The sequence below is a fragment of the Eptatretus burgeri genome, chromosome 14 (genome assembly GCF_056783735.1).
Source record: "Eptatretus burgeri isolate ZD-2024b chromosome 14, Ebu_testis_v1, whole genome shotgun sequence".
NCBI lineage: Eukaryota > Metazoa > Chordata > Myxini > Myxiniformes > Myxinidae > Eptatretus > Eptatretus burgeri.
In genome coordinates this window covers 71,720,183-71,742,318 of record NC_140974.1, presented here as the reverse complement: position 1 = coordinate 71,742,318, position 22,136 = coordinate 71,720,183, and the positions used below count along the sequence as shown (strand labels likewise).

Here is a 22,136-nt window from a genome sequence, read left to right as displayed (position 1 = left end):
GGGACAAAATTGTAGACTTGCACAAGACTGGGATGGTCTACAGGACAATAGGCAAGCAGCTTGGTGAGAAGGCAACAACTGTTGGCGCAATTATTAGAAAATGGAAGAAGTTCAAGATAACAGTCAATCTCCCTCGGTCTGGGGCTCCATGCAAGATCTCACCTCGTGGAGCCTCAATGATCATGAGAAAGGTGAGGGATCAGCCCAGAACTACACGGCAGGACCTGGTCAATGACCTGAAGAGAGCTGGGACCACAGTATCAAAGAAAACCATAAGTAACACACTATGCCGTCATGGATAAAAATCCTGCAGCGCACGCAAGGTCCCTCTGCTCAAGCCAGCGCATGTCCAGGCCCGTCTGAAGTTTGCCAATGACCATCTGGATGATCCAGAGGAGGAATGGGAGAAGGTCATGTGGTCTGATGAGACCAAAATAGAGCTTTTTGGTTTAAACTCCACTCACCGTGTTTGGAGGAAGAAGGATGAGTACAACCCCAAGAACAACATCCCAACTGTGAAGCATGGAGGTGGATACATCATTCTTTGGGGATGCTTTTCTGCAAAGGGGACAGGACAACTGCACCGTATTGAGGGGAGGATGGATGGGGCCATGTATCGTGAGATCTTGGCCAACAACCTCCTTCCCTCAATAAGAGCATTGAAGATGGGGCGTGGCTGGGTCTTCCAGCATGACAACGACCCGAAACACACAGCCAGGGCAACTAAGGAGTGGCTCCGTAAGAAGCATCTCAAGGTCCTGGAGTGGCCTCACCAGTCTCCAGACCTGAACCAAATAGAAAATCTTTGGAGGGAGCTGAAAGTGTGTGTTGCCCAGCGACAGCCCTGAAACCTGAAGGATCTGGAGAAGATCTGTATGGAGGAGTGGGCCAAAATTCCTGTTGCAGTCTGTGCAAACCTGGTTAAGAACTATAGGAAACGTCTGATCTCTGTCATTGTAAACAAAGGTTTCTGTACCAAATATTAAGTTCTGTTTTTCTGATATATCAAATACTTATTTCATGCAATAAAATGCAAATTAATTATTTTAAAATGATACAATGTGATTTTCAGAATTTTTGTTTTAGATTCCGTCTTTCACAGTTGAAGTGTACCTCTGATAAAAATTACAGACCTCTACGTGCTTTGTAAGTGGGAAAACCTGAAAAATCGGCAGTGTATCAAATACTTGTTCTCCCCACTGTGTGTGTATATATATATGTATATATATATATATATATATATATATATATATATATATATATATATATATATATATATATATTTATGGTCTTTTCGATCTAAACATTGATTACAGAATTATTTTAATCGTTTTAAAAGTTTTAAAACAATAGTTATTTTTCATTAATATCCACCTCCTTCATCACACCTGCATATTTATATGACTGTATGTCATGAAGCTACATCTGGCTCATTCCAAGTTTGCACTTCCACTGCATTGCCCGCTTGTAGGAAACCCGAATCTGCATTCCAGTTCCTTTGTACCATTGCTTTGGTTGTGTTGGTGGTACCTTGGTTGCCATTATCCACGGAGTTACCCTCTTCTTCCCTTCTCCTGGGTTTGATGCAAGCTCTGCTCTCAATGCTGTGCAGAAAGAGAGGTAAATCACTCGTACTGCTGTTCTTGACAGCACAGTTTAAGGAAAGTTTCGTTAACATACTTATCTCTGCTGTAGAATATCGATGTGGTTGTGATTCTTTCCCAAATCGACAGTCTCACGAAGGTGACTGGGAAGCATTCATATTTCTATGTATCTTGCCATCAATACATGCATATCAGATGTGGAAGTGATTCCATTGGGGATTAGTCGGTGAGATCAATTTGATTTACTCGAACAATACCATGACATGAACAAGAAAAAGAGAAATCGGAGATTGCAGGCCATCGCCAGGACTTGTTTTCTGTCGTGTTTTTGTAGTTTTGTGCGGTGTTTGTGTCCTGGTGTTACGTAATTAATGAGACATAATTAGCACTGCAACTTTATAACTGCTGTCAGTGATGACCGGGTACCAATACGTCCCGCTTTGATCGGACTCTTGACCCTGACCCTTGACGTTTTTTAAAATTATTATTTAATTGAATTCGGAATGAGATTAAAATTAATTCAATTCAAATCAAATGTAAGACCAAATCGGTACAGTCCTGCATTGGAGTCATCAGAAGGAACCCAAACAAGCAAAAAGCAAAGATGAAGTCATCATGAGGAACCTGGAGAGGATTCACATTTCAGCTGCTACTCCTCTACCCTCAAACCCACCCAGGCACAGCCAAGTGAGCCTTATTCCAAAAGAAAAAAAATAAAAATTCTGGCTGCCAGACCATGTGTCCGATCAAGTTGAAATTTAAAACGTATTCCCCATCATTACTAGATCATAATTGTGAAGTTTCACTTCGATTGATGAGGCAGTTCCAGAGAAAACACAATATTTTTCTTCAATCCAATATGGCTGCCAAACAATGTGACCAATCAATTATTCCTTAACAAACTTGTACAGTACCCCCCAAGGCTTAGGAAACATTTGTGTGAAGTTTCCCCTCGATTTGTCCAGCTGTTCTGGAGAAGAAGATTTTTTTATAATGTTTAGGATAAATCCAATATGGCTGCCAAAGCATGTGACCTCTGACGTCATATGTGTGAACCTTTTGTTCCTCATGGATAGGCGGTCATACATGTAAAGTTTAACTTCGATCTGTTCAGCCCTGAGGAGAAGATTTTTGAAGGTTTAAGAAAAAAAATTTTTTTTATTTGTTTTTTGAAATGTGACCGATGACTTCATCAAATTTTTATCTCTCGGTGACCCTCAAAATTTTTCATACTGATCAGATATTGCATTCTCGATATGCAATTATGACATAACGAAGGCTCCTATGACGTCATTAAAAAAAATCGCACTCATTCTCCATGGTGAGTACTTGTCATGTGCCAAGTTTCAATTTTTTTCCTTGGTGCGGTTTCAGAGATAGAGGTCCAAAGTTTTTTTTATTTTTTCCATTTTTCCTACATGGCTGCCACGTCACGTGACCCTATGACATTACACTTGTCAAATAAAGCATTCTACACGAGTAGTCGCTCCGATGATGAAAATTTTGTCTCGATCTGACAAGTGGTTGCGGAGAAAAAGACTAAAGTTCTGTGCAGAGAAACAAACAAATGGACTCGAATGCAATACCCTCTCCTTCGGCGAGGGTAACAATAAGAACTAAATATGTTACGAAAACATCTCGGTTATTCAACGCAGTCTGGCTCCTGCTTTGCTTGCCGCATAGAAGGCCGCCTTCATTCCTGCATTTATGACTTCCTCCACTCATGGAGCCAACACTTTGCCATTAATGCAACCCTATTCTCTTCTCTCCTCTGCCAGTGGAGGCTGGAGTTCCTCACTGTGCTGGTGAGCATTGTGAGTGAAGTAACCATTGCCCCATCAGCCTGCTTCCTGTAATCAGTAAGGTATTTGAATGCTTCATCAATGAACAACAACTCGGCCATCTGCAGGACAATGAACTTCTCACTGTCTGTCTGTATGGCTTTGGCCATTCTCGCTCTACCGGTGATCTGCTATCCTCAATTACAAATCATTTTAACAGGGCATTGGAGCTCAAGGGTGAAGCTCGATTCATTGCTTTGGATATCTCAAACGCCTTTGATAAAGTGTGGCACAAGGGTCTGCTCCACAAGCTTCAGTCATATGATGTATCTGGAGTGATACATTCAATCATTTCACCTTTCCTTACAAATTGCAAGATGAAGGTGGCACTTGAGGGTCAATCTTCTCCTACTTGCTCCATCAATTCTGATGTTCCACAGAGTTCTGTCCTTGGTCGCGCTCTATTGCTTGTTTATACCAATGATCTTCTTGATAATTTTCTGTACTTGGCTCTCCATGTATGCTGATGACTCCTCACTTTACTGTACATCTGCTGATTCACTCAACACTACTCGTATTGAGGTTGGAGTGTCTCTGCTCAATGACTTGGAGAATGTGTTGAAGTGGGGTCATGACTGGCTGGTAACCTTCAATGCAATGAAAACTAAATTGTTGTCCATGTTTCGCTCCAGAAACAGGTCTTTCCATTCTGTGCACATGGGGTCTTCAAACTTAACATAATCATCTGACCTTCAGCTTCTTGGTCTGGACATCTCCTCTAACCTCCATTTAGATAAGTACATTTCTGGTATTGCTAAGAATGCTTCCAAGCGAGTTGGTCGTCTATCGAGTGCAGAGGTATTTACCTCCTGATGCTTTTTTGTACCTGCATGAGACAACTGCATTCTCCTCATGGAGAACTGTTGCCCCATTTGGGCTGGAGCACCAACCTGTCACTCATCTTTACGAGATAGACTCCTGAAACGCATCGTTAACCTGGTTGGTGCAGAGATTGGTTCAACTCTTCAACCACTCTCTCACCATAAGTCAGTTGCCACTCTGTTTGTTCTCCAGATATTTTCATGGCTAATGTTCTACTGGACTTTCTAACTGGGTTAGAAAGTTTGAGGGTTCCTCTTGTACGAGTGTTTGGAGGCAAGACTCTGTTTGCCACCTCTGCACACCCATGCTTTATAGCTGATCCAAAGTGTAGAATGATAGGTTATGCCGATAGTTTTATCCCTCATGCTGTCTCGCTTTGGAATTCACTCCCTGTAACGTGCTTTCCATTATCCTCCGATTTTCCCAGCTTTAAGAGGAATGTCGATTCATACTTCGTACATCTTTGAGGTGACATCGCATTTCACGTGACTTCTACCCTGGTGTTGGTTCAGTGGTTAGGGTGGCGGCTTGCGATCCCAGGGTCCTGAGTTCAAGTTCTGGCGGCCGCTGAATTAATATACACCAGGGGGTTGACTCAGCCCGTCATCCTTCCGAGGTCGGTGAAATGAGTACCAGTTCCAGTGTGTGTACTGGTAGAGGGGCACTGTATCAGCGACACAGTCGCGCTTCAAGAAATGATCGCTACCCCAGCAGCTAAGCTGCCATACGACCACATGACTTCTGCAAGTTCCTGTGTCTTGGATGTTTTTAGTTATTTTTCTCTTTCTTTTATTTTGTTTTGCTTTATCCTTATTTTTATGCAACCTGAGCTTGAGTGGCATTATGCCTTGTTTGGGGTGAGTTCCAAAAAAAAACAGGTCTCAACCTATCGTTCTAGAATGATTGGAAAACAAACCCACCTGTCTAATTCCTCTGTCATCCAGATTCAGGATGGATCTCTCTCTGGAAGAGATTCAGTCTCTTGAACTTCTAGGCCTCACCATCAGCCATGACCTTTCCTGGGCTGACCACATCGCAAAGCTGGCTTCAATATCCAGCCTCAGACTATGCATCCTCCATCAATCCAAGACTTTCCTTGGAAAATCAGAAGTACTCCTAGTCTACAAGGCCTTTGTGCGTCGCTCAATGCAGTAATGGTCTTCATTATGGGCTGGTGCGCCAGCATCACGCCTGCCACACTTTGATTCTGTAGAATGTAAAGCTCTTAAAAATTATTGGAATCTCCCGTGATGGCCGAGACACAAGGTCTGTTGCTCTCACACCGCAGGCAGGTCGGTGATGTCTGTTTTCCACCATCTATTCGCCAACATTGCTCCTTCTGCGCTCTCTCTCTCTCTCTCTCTCTCTCTCTCTCTCTCTCTCTCTCTCTCTCTCTCTCTCTCTCTCTCTCTCTCTCTCTCTCTCTCTCTCTGTTCTCTAACCTTCCCCAGCATCTCAAGCATGCACGCGTTCTTCCAGTAACCCCCTACTGATTAAACTTCCAAATTTTAGGTCCTCACTCCCAGAGAAAGCAGGCATGGTCAAAGGTGCCTATGTCTTTGCAGCGACGTGCGGTGAGGTGCGCCGATCCACACCAGCAACAATAATAACAATACGAGTTCTCTTCCAAGTAAAGGAATTTTGACTGCAGGATGAGGTCATTCGGTCCATCAAAGCCTGCACTATCATCACTAACTATTGGCCGTTTGGCCGTGCTATATCTCTTATAAATTGCTGCGTATCAAGCAAGGAAGCAGCACGTACCATTTTAAAGTCTTTGGTATGACTTGGCCTGGGTTTGAACCACCGACCTCCCAGACTCGGAGCAGATGCTCTAACACCACTGAGTTTGGTTCTTTGAGAAATAATTTGACTTTTGAATCGAGAGTGAAAACGATTGCATTGTTTTGTAAATTATGCTGTTCATGGTTTGTTGCGATCTTCCTTTCTTTCTCTTTTTGTTTGCATCAGCTTCCTGTTGTGAGGACATACAAATCCATCACAAGCATCGTGATGCACAAGTTAGTCGTGTGGTTTTTTGTTTGTTTTTTTTTCACTAGTTGTTGATTGTTTCACACCTATTGTTTCTATCACGGTGTTTTAAAATCCGGAAGAAAAAAAAAAGGCTTTCTGTCTCGTGCTGACAAACACGCCAATTACACTGAACAACAAATTTCAAAATTTTTTTTTTACTGGAGATGTGTAAAGTGATTAAGACTAATTTGGGTACGCTGATTTCAAAAATCATAACCGTTTTGCTGTATCACGTCAGGATTTTCAGGAACAGAAATATTCCCATTGCCTAGAAGTCAGGATTTCAATGAAATTTACATATGTCTTTAACATGTCTATTTCGTACAATTGTTGTTTACTTGTGTTATATTTCTTTCTTTCAGATAAAGATGAGTAGGCGTTCCTGTACCAATCATCCTGACAACTTCTGTTATGTCTGTGGTCGGTATACCAAAAAAGATCAACAGCGAAGTATATCTACAGCAGTGAAAATGAAGGCCGCCTACTTTCACTACTTCGGGTGTAAGGTGGGGGACCAAGAACAGAGCTGGGCACCACACATCTGCTACACAAGCTGTCACACAACCTTGACTCAGTGGTTGGTGGGCAAGCGCGCGAGCATGCCATTTGCGGTGCCCATGATATGGCGTGAGCCGCAGAATCATCATGATGATTGTTATTTCTGCTGCACAAGCATCGCCGGCTTCAACAAGAAGAATAAAGGTCACATCAAGTACGCTGACTGCATCTCTGCTCGTAAACCTGTGCCTCATGATGACGAGAACCCTGTTCCAACACCTCCAGCTGATCAGAACATAGCTGTAAGCAGTGGTGAAGAGGATGGTGATGATGAACCTTTTGAACCCGACACTCAAGAATCACACCTTCTGAACCAGGGAGACTTAAATGATCTTGTAAGAGATCTCTCGCTGTCAAAGGCGAAGGCAGAGCTGCTTGGATCAAGGCTGCAGCAGTGGAATCTACTTGAACCTAACACCAAGATATCCTTGTTCAGAGCACGTCACAGAGACATGGCTGAGTTCTTTGAGATGGAAGACACGATGACATTCTGCAGTGACATCAACGGTCTGTTGAAAGAACTTGGGTGTGATCACGATCCTGCAGACTGGCGCCTCTTCATCGACTCGGGGAAGAACAGCTTGAAGGCTGTTTTGCTCCACAATGGCAACGAGAAACCATCAGTCCCACTGGCTCACGCGTTCGGCATGACAGAGACCTATGAGACTATGCGGCAGCTGCTTGATTCCATCAAGTACAATGACTTCAACTGGCACATCTGCGGAGACTTGAAAGTGGTGGCGCTGTTGTTAGGGCTGCAGTCAGGCTACACGAAATACATGTGCTTCCTTTGTCTCTGGGATAGCAGAGACGACAAGAATCACTGGACGAAGAAAGATTGGGAAGAGCGAAAAGAGCATGTACCTGGTCGACACAACGTGAAGCATGTCGCCCTTGTCGACCCAGCCAAGGTTTTCCTTCCACCACTCCACATAAAGCTCGGCTTGATGAAAAGTTTTGTACGGGCAATGGATCTGAATGGGCGTGGGTTTTTATACCTCAAGGAAAAGTTTGGCAACACCTTGTCGGAGGCCAAGATCAAGGCTGGTGTCTTTGTTGGACCGCAAATCCGACAGATGATTATGAAGGACGAAACTTTTCCGACAACTCTAAACCCCAAAGAGCTGGCAGCGTGGAGGAGCTTCAAAGCTGTGACGGACAACTTCTTGGGGAACGAGCGCGCGGACAACTATGAAGAAATAGTGCAGCAGCTGCTGGAGTCCTTCAGGAAACTTGGCTCCAGGATGTCCCTGAAAATCCATTTCCTACACCAGCACCTGAACTTCTTCCCTGACAACTTGGGAGCAGTCTCGGACGAGCACGGCGAGCGATTCCACCAAGAGATTTCACTCATGGAGACGCGTTACCAAGGGCGGCACAACCCGAACATGATGGGCGATTTCTGCTGGTTCCTGCATCGTGAAACTGACACAGAGCAGCACAAACGCAAAGCCAAATGCCTAAAGCATTTTAAATTACATTCTAGTGGAGTTTTTCTGTAATTTCTATAATTTTGAAGCATTCATGATGAAATAAATGAATAAATGAATTTTTGTAAATTTCATTGAAATCCTGACTTCTAGGCAATGGGAATATTTCTGTTCCTGAAAATCCTGACGTGATACAGCAAAACGGTTATGATTTTTGAAATCAGCGTACCCAAATTAGTCTTAATCACTTTACATATCTCCAGTAAAAAATTTTTGTTGTTCAGTGTTATAATACGAACCATGCTGTTGACTGGATAAATCATGTCACAAATTTAAATCCACAAGGAGATGGGGACTTTCTCCATCGTCGGTGCCAGGGGGACATTGTGGGGCGGGGGTCCGTGAAAAAGATCCCAACTATTCCCAGGGTCCTCAACAGCTACTTCCTTGGCTTGCAGGCTCGGCAAACGGGCCCCACCTGGTCCAGGGATCCGTGAAAAGGACCCACAATCCCATGCAGCTTCTTCTCGGGGTCAGAGGGCTTGGAGGAAACGCAAGGAAACTTGGACAAAGGATAATATAAGGCCCTCCGATAATTTTGTTCTTCGTCCGTTCTTGTTCTGTTGATTCGACAGAATGTAAACATTGAACATAACTGTCATAAATATGCTTCGGGTTGGTCCGATTGCAATGAAATGACAACCTGTTTCTCTGTTGATAATGCTGAACGATGGCAGCCACTCATCATCGTCTGATCGAGCGAACTCGGGCTAAAATTTGTTTGATTAAGAGTGACAACTTAGGAGCTGTAATCTGGGGGGGTCCATCACCATAAAGATGGTCTTGGTAACGGCTCCAGAACATGGTTAGGTGAGTCTGTCTGTGTATGCTAACTAGCTGGGCATCGTACAGCAAAGCTTTACCTTCGGCATTTAGTCTTGGTTCATGCATGTGATCCGTCGTGCCGTTTCTTTCAGACACTTCATCTCGGCTTTACGTTGACACTTTGTGGGTCCATACTTAGTAAAATTGATGTGGTCATAGACTATTCGGAAAGGAAAATTTACAGAGTAAGCTTCAATATGCAGAGTCCAGTTGCTATCCCTGGATACTCGAATAAAATAAACCTTCAATAAGCTTTATTACCTCTGCCACTGAAGGTGGAAGGAGGTTGTTTTCACCCCTTGCTGTCTGTCTGTTCGTCTGTTTTGTTGGGTAGTCGATCCAGTCGAAAAAAAAAAATTTTTTTTTTTTGATTTACCCTTATTTGATCTATAGTGGGGCAACTTAGATAAATATAGCATAACAATTGTGCATTTTGTGAGGAAAGCACCAAATTTGGCACACTAGTAGCCTATCGTATTATGAACAGATTTGGATATTGGGCCATCTCAAATTCAGCCGCTGATGGCTGTGGCAGCCATTTTCCACTGCCATCAAAAAATTTGAGATGGACCAATATTCAAATCTGTTCATAATATGTTAGGCTCTTAGTGTACCAAATTTGGTGCTTTCCTCACAAAATGCACAATTGTTATGCGAAGTTGCCCCACTACTACCCTTATTATCAGTATTTCCGTCGATATGTTTGTCTGTCTGTCTGTCCCTCTGTTCGGTCCAGTGCTCCGTTAATACAATGGCGATTTCGATGAAACTTGCTTGGTAGGTTCATACCATGACCTAGTTGTGTGCAAATGAAAACCGTTGCTATGGACACCACCGTTGCCGAGCAACGGGACTTTGAAATTTTTGAAAAATCATTAAAAAAAAATCTTTTTGTTTTCGGTTTTGATTTGATTGATTCGGTTTTGGTGAAGATTCAGATCCAGATCCGACGACTAGAATTTAAAAAAGAAAAAAGGTGATTCTTCACCCTTGAGAGATGGGGCGAAATTGATATATATATATATATATATATATATATATATATATATATATATATATATATATATATATATATTGTTGCGGTATTCGCGCCCGCCGGCGTGCGAACGGCCACGTAACTCGAATCGCGGCACGTCGCCCACCGGACGGACAATCCAGTCGTGACCCTCTCGGACTAACGCCGGGAACCAGTCACGGGTGGACCTTTCGGTCTCACCGCGATCGAGCCAATCAGCCCCCGCGTGGGATAGGGTTGCTCGCCAAATTCGACCTACCTAAGTACCCACGCGGAGGGTAGACCGGGCGATCGCACCTCGCCGCAGGTCGACTTCGGACACGGGCCACTTAAGCGACCCGTTCCGTACTATCAGAATAACCGAGCGGTGTTATCGTCGACCTCGACGGTTCGATTAATTATCGGGCGTATTCAGCCCACTACCAACCCTTTACGTGAAGCAAGATGAGGGTTCAATGGGGGAAAAGACGAAGCGAAGCGGGAGAACAGTTCAACAATAAAGCACATTTATTCGCGGCACACGGGAAGCACACAAATACAATTCCACCAAAAGCACACAAAAAAAGAAAACACAATTCCATTTACACAAAAAGCAAATATAAAAGTGAAAACACAGTGCAGAGCTAATACCGACTACCGAGCACACGGCAACACTTATACAATTCTACTTCACAGACGGCGCCCACAACACATACCCAAAACCAAGGAAAAGAAATCCCCCAAGAATGAGGCAGGCCTGAGGCCGAGACCGGGTCGCGCCTACCTGTCTGGTGATGAGACGCGGAGCGGCGATGGCGCCGCACTCCGCGGGCCTCGCGGACAGTGCCTGGCAGGGTGTGCGAAAAAGGGGTCCCCTTGGTCGCACTATCTCAGCGCGGGGGGAAACAGGAGGGGGTTGCTGATGCTCGGGGTATAGAGGATCTTTATTATCCCTGGTGTGCGTCTCCACCTCGGCCAGGTCGCGCTGCCGGCCTCCCTCGGGCGTGCAGCTCCTGGCACCGACGCGAGCACCCCCTCGTCTGCCTTCGCCGCTGCCGCCTCTCCGCCTCTGGACTCTCCACCCTGGACTCTTCTTTGGGCTCTCCTCGTTCGACTCTCTTCAACTTCTCCAGCTACTGCAGGCTTCGGGCTCCAGACTTCCACACTCGACTCTCCACCCTCCGACTCCTTCTCGTTCTGCTGACTGACGAACACCGTCCTTTTATCCCCCCGTAGCTTCGCCTTTGACCCCCTCCCTTTGACCTTTCACCTCGCTCCCCATTGGCCCGAGAAAAAGTGGGCGTGAAGGCTTTTTTGATCCACAAATTTGCATATATCGATCGTTCTGGAGGCGGGGCCAAATCGCCCCTCGCTCACCGATTGGACGGCAAAAAGTGGGCGTGTGTCGTTTTTGATCCGTTGTTGAAGCACAAAATCCGTGATTTTGTACACGCTGTTCAACGTGCGCCCTGCACGAGTCCAACACCGGTACCCACAGCGGGGCAAGAACGGTGGCAATGCTACGGTTGCGAGGTGTGACGTGAAGGTCGTGGCGGTTGTGGTGAAGCGGCGTTGTGGTTGGTGGTTGATGTTGTGGTTGTGGTGGTAATCATGGCGGGTGGTCCAAAATAAAGATAGTAAAAGAAAAACGGCTATCCTGAAGAGTCGCAGCTCGCATAAATGACATGTATTCCCACTAGACAACGGGTTTGGGCCTAAGTACACATGCACTTACCGAGATACCTCACCTAAGGGACCTGAATGGTGGTTTGCGAATTTGGTAACCACAACACTACCCCCTCCCCTTTTTACAGACTCGTCCCGAGTCGTCAAATTTTCGTGTGCCATCATGTGTAGTTTTCCCCTAGTACATTTTACCTACGGATCCCTGAGTGCGACATTCATGGTATTCGTGTCCCCAAAATAAATAACCTGAGGGCTGCGTAACTATCTAAACAAACTCACTCACACGGACGACTTAAATAAAATTGCCGGCGCTAAGACATACATGCCGGGGGCGCACTCATATGTACAGTACATCTTAACCTTAACTTACAAATTTTACACTAAACCATGGCCCAGGATCATTGAACTCTGCAAAAAGAAAGCAGTTAGCAGGGAGCCAGGCTGCCCGCATGCAGTCTCTGGCTCAAACAATGCAGGTGACAGGGAACGTGGCTGGCTGCTCACACGCAGTCCAAGGCCTTCCCTTTTTGAACTGAACGCAGTGAACCACAACGGTGCATGGGCTGCACAAACGTAGTCTCCGTGCCAGCTCAAGTGGCACACGCAATGAGCACAACGAATGGATGGATGAACACAAACACGGTGCACGGGCCGCCACTGCAGGCCCGTGTTGTAGCTGCCAACGGGGCAGTTCTCGCAGCTTGCAAACTGTTGCTTTTACGATCCTGGCGCACATGGCAATGAACAGGGGGGGGCAAAGCAAAAATTGAACGGGCTGGTGAACGTGGGCAGTGGGCATGGCATGGCAAAGGCAGCAGGCAAACACAGCCCGCAGAAGAAGGCCGCTGCAGGCAAACATAGCGGGCAGATGAACTGGCCGGCACAGGCCTTGAAGCAAACACGGCCAGCCGATGGCACAGGCCTTGCAGCAAAACAACAGCTGCCGATGAAGTGGGCCGGCACAGGCCTTGAAGAAAAACAGCCAGCCGGCAGATGAAGTGGGCCGGCACAGGCCTTGCAGTAACACAGCCAGCAGATGAAGCTGGCCAGCTTTTGCCGTCAGTGGAAGTTGGTGGAGGGAGTGCGGTGGTGCTGGCCACTTGGAAGGCGGGCTCGGACCTACCCACCTGTCTCACTCCCACCTATCGCCTTTGCCTGTCACTGTCTATACCCACTCCCTTATTTTGTCAAACCCCAATTTAGCCCCAACTTATTTTTTTATTTATTTTTTACTTTTATTTTCCCACTATAAATCGTCCCCTAACCCCCTTTATCGTCCTTGTTCGGCTAACCTATCCTGTCACCTAGCCTACTCCCAACCCCTACGTTCCCTTCCCGGAGGGGAATAAGGGAGAGCTAACGTCCTGTGTCGAGGCCCAACTCAAGCCTCAGAATGGCCTCCCCAGAGTTCGGCGATCTAACCCAAAGTGGGTCCAGCGGCCCACAACGACAGCGAGGGGATGGATGGTGCGGAGGGGTACATCTCCTAATCTACCCTAACCATTGAACTGTTAAACTACCCCGGGGCTTTCAACAAGCACCTCTCGCTTAAACTATTGGTTCTAACAACCCAGATTCCCGTCGCCTGTGTTGGTGTCCTTACAATTTCGGGCCTCGCCCCCCAATTTTCTCTCCGTGCCCTCACACGGTCTCCTGGCTGGGACACGTGGCTCCCTTTGGCAGGCACGACCCTCTGCCGAATCTCCCGCTATGGCACCCCCGGGCACTACACTGCCTCCGAGCCTACCAGCTCCCTAACACCGGGGAGTGCCCCCCATGGCACCTCCCCTGAAACGCACACGTGGCAGGCCGGCCTCCCGGGCCCCTTTCCGAGGGTCACCCGTGCCCACAACACTGCCCACGCGGCTAATGGCGCCCCGGGCCCCCGCACCAAGCAGGCGCACCCGTGCCCACTACTCTATCCCGGTCCCCCATGGGCCCTTGGCCTACCGCGGCCGACTAGCCTGGTGCCCGGGGTACCCACTCAGCGATACTCACCTTTCGCAGCCACGCTCCCAAGCCCGTCAACAGGGCTCCTGCACCCCTCCAAATGGGTCTCGAGCCTACATTCCCACCAACAACAAAACGACCTCCATTTTTCAATTTGACTAACCCAGCTAACTCACTCTACACTGACCCCGGAGTCCCTTGGGCGGAAGTCACTCCTCCCCCCAATCACTCATCGCACCATGCATTCCCCATTCGCTCCACACACACAGACCCGCTGGCCTCACTCACTCACCATGTACTCACCTCACAACTCTTCAACACACACACCGCTGAACTCTGCCATCCTCCTAACTACATCCCCTAACTAACTCGTGCTCCCACGTCGTCCCTTAAACTACAGCACGTTCCTTTTAACCTACGTAGCTAAGCTACGTCCCCGCTACACATTCATAAGTCTGTCCATGTCTCCAAATAATTCATTTTATTTCCCAACCTAAATCTGGCTACAATCCCTCTAACTAATCCATTCCACGGACTCCATGAGGACTTACCCCTGCCCCATGAAGTCGGTCTAACTAAGCTAACCCTTCCCCCTAACTAGTTTCCATCCTGTGCCCCGGTAAGGGGGTCTTTCACCCCTTGCCCAGGAATCCTGTACACCCGAAAGTGAGGCTTGTCTTTTCTTTTTTTTCCATGAGCAGCACCTGCGCGGCAACTCAGAGCTCGCGCACTTTGCACCTGCCCGTGACGTCATGCAGCTGCACGTGTTCCTCGTCCCTCCTTGGACGGTGCCATCCGGCAGAGATACCCCTCCTGCCGGATTCCAACCCCACGTGCAGCCATGACGTCACCGTGCGCAGAAAAAAAAACACAAGCCCCCCGTCTCGAGGGGTTCCCCACGCGAACACATGCGCTTTGCCCGTTGGAGCTTAACACACACGATCGCGTGGAGAACCCGTCCAGTCCAAATCCATTTACCTGCCTAAACTTTGTCCGTCCGCGGGATCGGCAAATCCACCGCGTGCGTTTCCGGACCGGGACTTCACTCTCGCAAGCGAGCACGTGGCGGTCTCGTGCGTTGCACAGCACGAACCGCGTGCTCACTGCTGGGTGAACCCGGCACGGTCTCCGAAATAGCTACAGCCGCTACCCGGCTTTCTTTCTTCTGTCGCCTTCGTCGTCGCCATTCAACCCACGCACACCTGCGTGTTACGACGCACACAGTCCACTCCATCACATTCACACCGGGAGACGCGGCTGCGTGCTCCCGCATGCCAACCGACATCTCCCTCACATACCGCTCTCTCACACACACGGTCTCCCTGGCACACAGCGACCTTGCACACGGCCGTTCACTCACGCGTGCGGGGGCACTCACCCGCGGTGCCTCACTCGCACTCCGTGCCTCATCCACACACGCGGGGGCACTCACCCGCGGTACCTCACTCATACACACGGCGACACTCAAACACGCGGTCTCTTCCACACACCGTGCCCCACTCATACACGCGGAGGCACTCACCCGCGGTGCCTCATTCACACACACGGCGACACTCACACACGGTGCCTCATCCACACACGGCGTGCTGGGAAGCACGTACTCCGGCTCCATCGCCACCACACCACTCACACACGGGGTCGCTTCCACACACGGTGCCGCACTCACACCTTGCACCACACACACAGGGACAACCACCCTGGGGATTCGTGTCCCCACAAGGGTCTCCGGGGCCTCTATACCCCCCAAGCTCTCCGTGCACCCGTCCACAGCACCCGTCCTCTCAACCTCGCAAAGCACGACCGAACTCACCTGGTCGTGACTCGCCTCAAGGGGGCATACTCCCTCCCCTTGTTCCTGGAGGAGGCCATCCAGGTGCTCGCACTGGGTCTCTACCCAGTCCGCCAGCTCACCCCCATTATCCTCCACTACCTCTGTGTGTGTGTGTGCGTCACTTACCCCGTCCTCACCGTGCAGTCTTTCCTCTATTTTTTCTATCTCCCGTGTCTCTGCCAACTCTTCACCCTTTACCTCCCTTGTCTCAACTATTATTTCCTTTGTCACGGCCTTCATGCCCGCCTGCAGGCATCGGCCCATGTTCTGCGTCTCACCCCGGAACTTTTTCATTTCTTCCTTCATGTTTGCTTCCATTCCGTTTATTTGCTTGTTCATTTCGTTTTTCATTTCATTTGTATTTGTATCCATCTTCTCGTTCATGTGTTGTGTATTCGCATCCATCGTCGTTTTCACTTCATTTGTATTTGTATCCATCTTTTCATCCATTTTTTTCATATTCGCATCCATTTTTTCGTTCATTTGTTGTGTATTCGCATCCATCCTCGTTGTCATTGCCGCCAGCATGGCGCATAGCTGGGCTATGTCGGGTGCGCTTGAGTGAGCCGTTTCGGCAGGGGTTGGGGAAGGGTCTTGGTGGAGAGGGGGGGGGGAGGTGTCATACACCGCGGCCGCTGCCGCACCCACCTCGGGCCCTGGGTTCAGTTGGGCGAGTCCGTGTTCCTGCACAATCAACATTTCCTGCACGGGGATTCCATCCTGGACCATGGACTCTACATTATTACACATATACATTTCTAATACCCCCGGCTCCCGCTCGCCTTGAGACGCCATCTTGCTTCTCGTGAAGGGTTAATTTGCGCGCTCGTAATTTGGAGGGAATCGGGGGTCGCTTCTCTCACCCCTGGACCGATTCCCGTGAATTTAGCCGGAGACAGGACAGCCCGTTTTCCTGTTCTCCGATACCAGTGCCGCGAGGAGGGCGATGAATTTGTATCGCACGACCTGACACCAGTGTTGCGGTATTCGCGCCCGCCGGCGTGCGAACGGCCACGTAACTCGAATCGCGGCACGTCGCCCACCGGACGGACAATCCAGTCGTGACCCTCTCGGACTAACGCCGGGAACCAGTCACGGGTGGACCTTTCGGTCTCACCGCGATCGAGCCAATCAGCCCCCGCGTGGGATAGGGTTGCTCGCCAAATTCGACCTACCTAAGTACCCACGCGGAGGGTAGACCGGGCGATCGCACCTCGCCGCAGGTCGACTTCGGACACGGGCCACTTAAGCGACCCGTTCCGTACTATCAGAATAACCGAGCGGTGTTATCGTCGACCTCGACGGTTCGATTAATTATCGGGCGTATTCAGCCCACTACCAACCCTTTACGTGAAGCAAGATGAGGGTTCAATGGGGGAAAAGACGAAGCGAAGCGGGAGAACAGTTCAACAATAAAGCACATTTATTCGCGGCACACGGGAAGCACACAAATACAATTCCACCAAAAGCACACAAAAAAAGAAAACACAATTCCATTTACACAAAAAGCAAATATAAAAGTGAAAACACAGTGCAGAGCTAATACCGACTACCGAGCACACGGCAACACTTATACAATTCTACTTCACAGACGGCGCCGACAACACATACCCAAAACCAAGGAAAAGAAATCCCCCAAGAATGAGGCAGGCCTGAGGCCGAGACCGGGTCGCGCCTACCCGTCTGGTGATGAGACGCGGAGCGGCGATGGCGCCGCACTCCGCAGGCCTCGCGGACAGTGCCTGGCAGGGGGTGGGAAAAAGGGGCCCCCTTGGTCGCACTATCTCAGCGCGGGGGGAAACAGGAGGGGGTTGCTGATGCTCGGGGTATAGAGGATCTTTATTATCCCTGGTGTGCGTCTCCACCTCGGCCAGGTCGCGCTGCCGGCCTCCCTCGGGCGTGCAGCTCCTGGCACCGACGCGAGCACCCCCTCGTCTGCCTTCGCCGCTGCCGCCTCTCCGCCTCTGGACTCTCCACCCTGGACTCTTCTTTGGGCTCTCCTCGTTCGACTCTCTTCAGCTTCTCCAGCTACTGCAGGCTTCGGGCTCCAGACTTCCACACTCGACTCTCCACCCTCCGACTCCTTCTCGTTCTGCTGACTGACGAACACCGTCCTTTTATCCCCCCGTAGCTTCGCCTTTGACCCCCTCCCTTTGACCTTTCACCTCGCTCCCCATTGGCCCGAGAAAAAGTGGGCGTGAAGGCTTTTTGATCCACAAATTTGCATATATCGATCTTTCTGGAGGCGGGGCCAAATCGCCCTCGCTCACCGATTGGACGGCAAAAAGTGGGCGTGTGTCGTTTTTGATCCGTTTTTGAAGCACAAAATCCGTGATTTTGTACACGCTGTTCAACGTGCGCCCTGCACGAGTCCAACACCGGTACCCACAGCGGGGCAAGAACGGTGGCGATGCTACGGTTGCGAGGTGTGACGTGAAGGTCGTGGCGGTTGTGGTGAAGCGGCGTTGTGGTTGGTGGTTGATGTTGTGGTTGTGGTGGTAATCATGGCGGGTGGTCCAAAATAAAGATAGTAAAAGAAAAACGGCTATCCTGAAGAGTCGCAGCTCGCATAAATGACATGTATTCCCACTAGACAACGGGTTTGGGCCTAACTACACATGCACTTACCGAGATGCCTCACCTAAGGGACCTGAATGGTGGTTTGCGAATTTGGTAACCACAACAATATATATATATATATATATATATATATATATATATATATATATATATATATATATATATATATATATATATATATATATATATATATATATATAGAACGATGTCTCAAAAAGTTGGAGATGGATTCGGACGAAACTTGGACAGGCTTGGTGTGTCGCAAGGACGAATTGATTTGATTTTGGTGAAGATCCGAATCCGGATCTGGATATGAGAATTATTTGATTTTTTAAAAGTGATTTTTCACCATTGAGAGATGGGGCCAAAAACGATATAGTACTGTATAGCATGACATATCAAACATGTATTGGGCCCGATATGTTCTCATGGATCAAGCATTAAGTGGCGGAGGTATGCGCTCTACAAAGTGCCCTTCTAGGTTATGTACGTGTTCCAGTGCACATAATCTGGATCATGGCTAAACTGATCATCAAATTATTCGGCAACATGTTGTGACCTTTTTGTCCTTTCATATAAAACACACTTCTTCATTTACTGGTTCACTGCGTCATCGGATTCCTGTGGATTCTGCATGTACGGTTCACAAACACTTGATACTCGGTCGTCAATTTCATTCACAATGTTTGCTGAGATTCACTTTGAGTCCATCCTGGAGGACACCCAACTTGATTCAACTCAGGCCTTCATATGTTAATGTGTGACCACAGCATAGTAGTATGCCTGATCTTCAAGTATGGTGGACATCTATTGATGAGATAAGATGTCCCATACTCTGTTACGGAGCATCGGTGCTGCTGAGGCAGTTTCTTGGCAAGTGCTATGCTGGGTGGTTTGCCATTGCCTTCCCAGAAGTGACTCAGGGCATGGGTTTGCTGCTGATGTTGTGCCCCCTGTAGGTTAGAGGAGTAATTTGTAATTTGTTCAGGGTGCTGGCGATAACTTGCCGACTTCACGAAAGACACCGTGGGATCTTTAATATTAACCACCATACAGTGCTCGAAGATGGGTCGTCTGGCTTAACTTCCATCTGACGGACGGCGCAAACGTTGATGCCTCACCCTACACGTGAAACACCAGGATGACAGTACATAGCTGGGTCGAGATTTGGACCCACACATCTAATGCCATCCTGCCTCGACTTTGTCTCTGTCATGAAGTCTTCATTTAGAAATTGTTGAAGTCAGGGGGATGCCTACCCTCATCCTTCTCCCTTTAAAAAGTACTAGAATGTAAGACCCGTCACTTCGCTCACGGGAATACCAATCGTTGCGTAATTCAAAAAATATAATAAAACGGTTGTTGTTGATGGTGAAAAATAAAATTATTAGGTGGTGTATAGATACTGGCCTAGCTATACACTCAGGGAGCGAGGAGGGGGAGAGTGTGAATGAGATATTCATCACAGACTTTTTAGATGCTGAATTCCGAATAACGTACAACACATTAAGAGGGAGATGAAAATAAATAAAAAATTCTCCCCTCCTCCTCCTCCTCCTCCCCCTCCTTCTCCCCCCTCCTTTCCCCCCCCTCCTCTCTTCCTTTGTTTGATCAAACTGTCTGGGGTACGTATTATGCCAGGAAACAAACTCTCTGTGTGTGCGTGCGTACGTGTATTGCTATGCTGCGCTGCCAATTGTGTATCGGACAATTGTTGATGGACGCATGCAATCAGGGACGCAGGGACGGACGCAGGGACGGACGCAGGCATGCTGACGGAGGCACCAAGCTCCTATTACATATTAGACGAGGAAGAGTACCCGTCCCAAGTGATGGGAAAAGCCCGCAGAAGTATCCGTCCACAGTGACGGGAAAGGTTTAAGTTAATCTATCAATTTAAATAATATTTCACAGACTTAAAAAAGGTCAATTGTGTTGCACTCTTGGCTTCGCTCAGAACCAAAGCTCCAAGCTATTTATACCGCTCACCACAAAATGGTGGTGCAACATAGGGTGGCGGAGGTTGGATTTGTCCCAAAAAAGGGCAAAATATCCTGGTTGCAAAATAATACCATGTGTCAATTTTTTGGATCATGTGAATGCAGATTTTTTTTTTTTTCCACGTTTTAATGCGAGCGACTCATTAGCAGCCAACAAGCTACCAGTCACTCGCGATCTATGTGGTGGTGACCCGTGACCTAATCTGACAACATACAGATCCATTTAATAGTAATAACTTGCATATTTCATTGAATCTCCTTCTGAAAATTTGGCAATGAAGTGGGCACACAATGGCCTGCTATTTTTGATTATATATATACATATATATATATTTTTTTTAGATGAGCCTGGTGTTGGCGCAGTGGTTAGGGCAGCGGCTTGGGATCCAAAAGGTCCTGAGTTCAAGCCCCGTTGGGCCACTGAATTAATACACCAGGGGGTTGACTCAGCCTGTCATCCTTCCGAGGTCGGCGAAATGAGTACCAGTATACTGGGCCGGTGTATACCCCGGTTAAAATAGGTGTACCATATCCCTGTGTCGTAAGAGGCGACCAGGGTTGCGTCAGGAAGGGTGTCCGGCGTAAAACATGTGCCAAATCACAATGCGGATCATACGGATGATCCGCTGTGGCGACCCTTAACAGGAGCAGCCGAAAGAAGAAGAAGATATATATTTTAGATCTTTCCCGTCCACAACCTATATTCAGTTGAAATTGCCACCTTTACATCACTACACAAAAATCGAGGTAACCTGACATATAGTGTATGTATGTATAGACATATAGCGTATGGTTATAGACATATAACCTGACATATAGGTAACCTGGCGCTTGACCTCGGCAGTATTTTCTTTTTGGATTTGACTTTAAATGGAAACAAATCCAGGAATACAATGTCGGAGGTGAATCTGCTACCACCTGAGCTAGTTTTGCCGTCCTTCATCCTGTAACAGGCCACCTTCGATGAGGTCCCCACCATGTCCCATACAACAACTGACCATGCACATCTCTGCTTGACTTGCATGATTTTATAAGATTGCATGCATTCAGGCCAACAAGTAGAGCAGTGTGCTTGTGTTTCATCCTGAAGTCAGATTCTCAAGCCCCTTTATTAAGGCCAATGACAGAAAGAGTTACATTTCCTGAAGTTGGAGTTTCCAAGGCAAATTATATCATAAACATTGAGAAAAAAAAGATTTCAAAAAGCACAGTTTTAGTTTCATTTCCCATGCCATGTGACATTGGAACCCCCATCAAACCCTCATGCGTTTTTAGAATCATATGTGAGGGTGCACGCGGTGTCAGCAAAAAAAACAGGCTGACGGGATCCCGACCCAGCTGTCAACTTTCATCCCGGTGTTTCATTGGCAGGGTGGTTCAGCAATGTGTATGCTGTCCCTCAGATTGATGTTGAACAGGCGTCCTGTCTGCCAGCATTCGTTGGTGGACGTTAAGGATCTCATCATGTACTTCACAAAGGGAAGACAAACTATGGCTGGCACCATGAACAAATTACAAATTCCTGTCCAAACCAGCAGAGGGCATCACATCAGTGGCACAGCCACTCCCTCAGCCGATGATGCGACGCCGCAGCCTTGTGCTGCATGTGAACGAAGAAGAAGAAGAAGCACAAAAACAGGAAAATTGAAACCACCGTTTTCCAATCACTCAAGAGAAGAGATGATCTGCCAATCTGAAAGATGAGGAAAACTATGGCAGACACCTATTGGTGTAGTTGGAATACCTGAGAGTAGTTGGGATATGTTGTGATTTAAAAAAAAAAAGTTCATGGTGTTTACAAGTTACCAAAAGCACAAAAAACGAATTTTGAGATTTTGCTCTCAAAAAAACACAGAAGCTCTTATACAGGTAGATGGAACAGTTTCACCACAGATTGATTCACTGGGACGAGATGAGTGAA

General features: G+C 47.7%; 1 protein-coding gene across 2 annotated transcripts in view; it reads left to right on the top strand.

Moving 5' to 3' along the window:
• Positions 1–22,136, top strand: part of ACSF2 (acyl-CoA synthetase family member 2) — an 88,408-nt gene that overhangs the window by 29,807 nt on the left and 36,465 nt on the right. The window contains exons 4-6 of one of the 2 annotated variants that reach the window (XM_085855499.1): positions 1,472–1,620; positions 6,239–6,288; positions 6,664–8,452. In XM_085855499.1, coding sequence (XP_085711625.1) covers positions 1,472–1,620; positions 6,239–6,288; positions 6,664–8,361 — 1,897 coding nt within the window. In that variant the 3' untranslated portion in view covers positions 8,362–8,452. Of the gene's footprint in view, positions 1–1,471; positions 1,621–6,238; positions 6,289–6,663; positions 8,453–22,136 lie in introns of those variants that run through there. The other variant, XM_085855501.1, reaches the window with a different exon arrangement.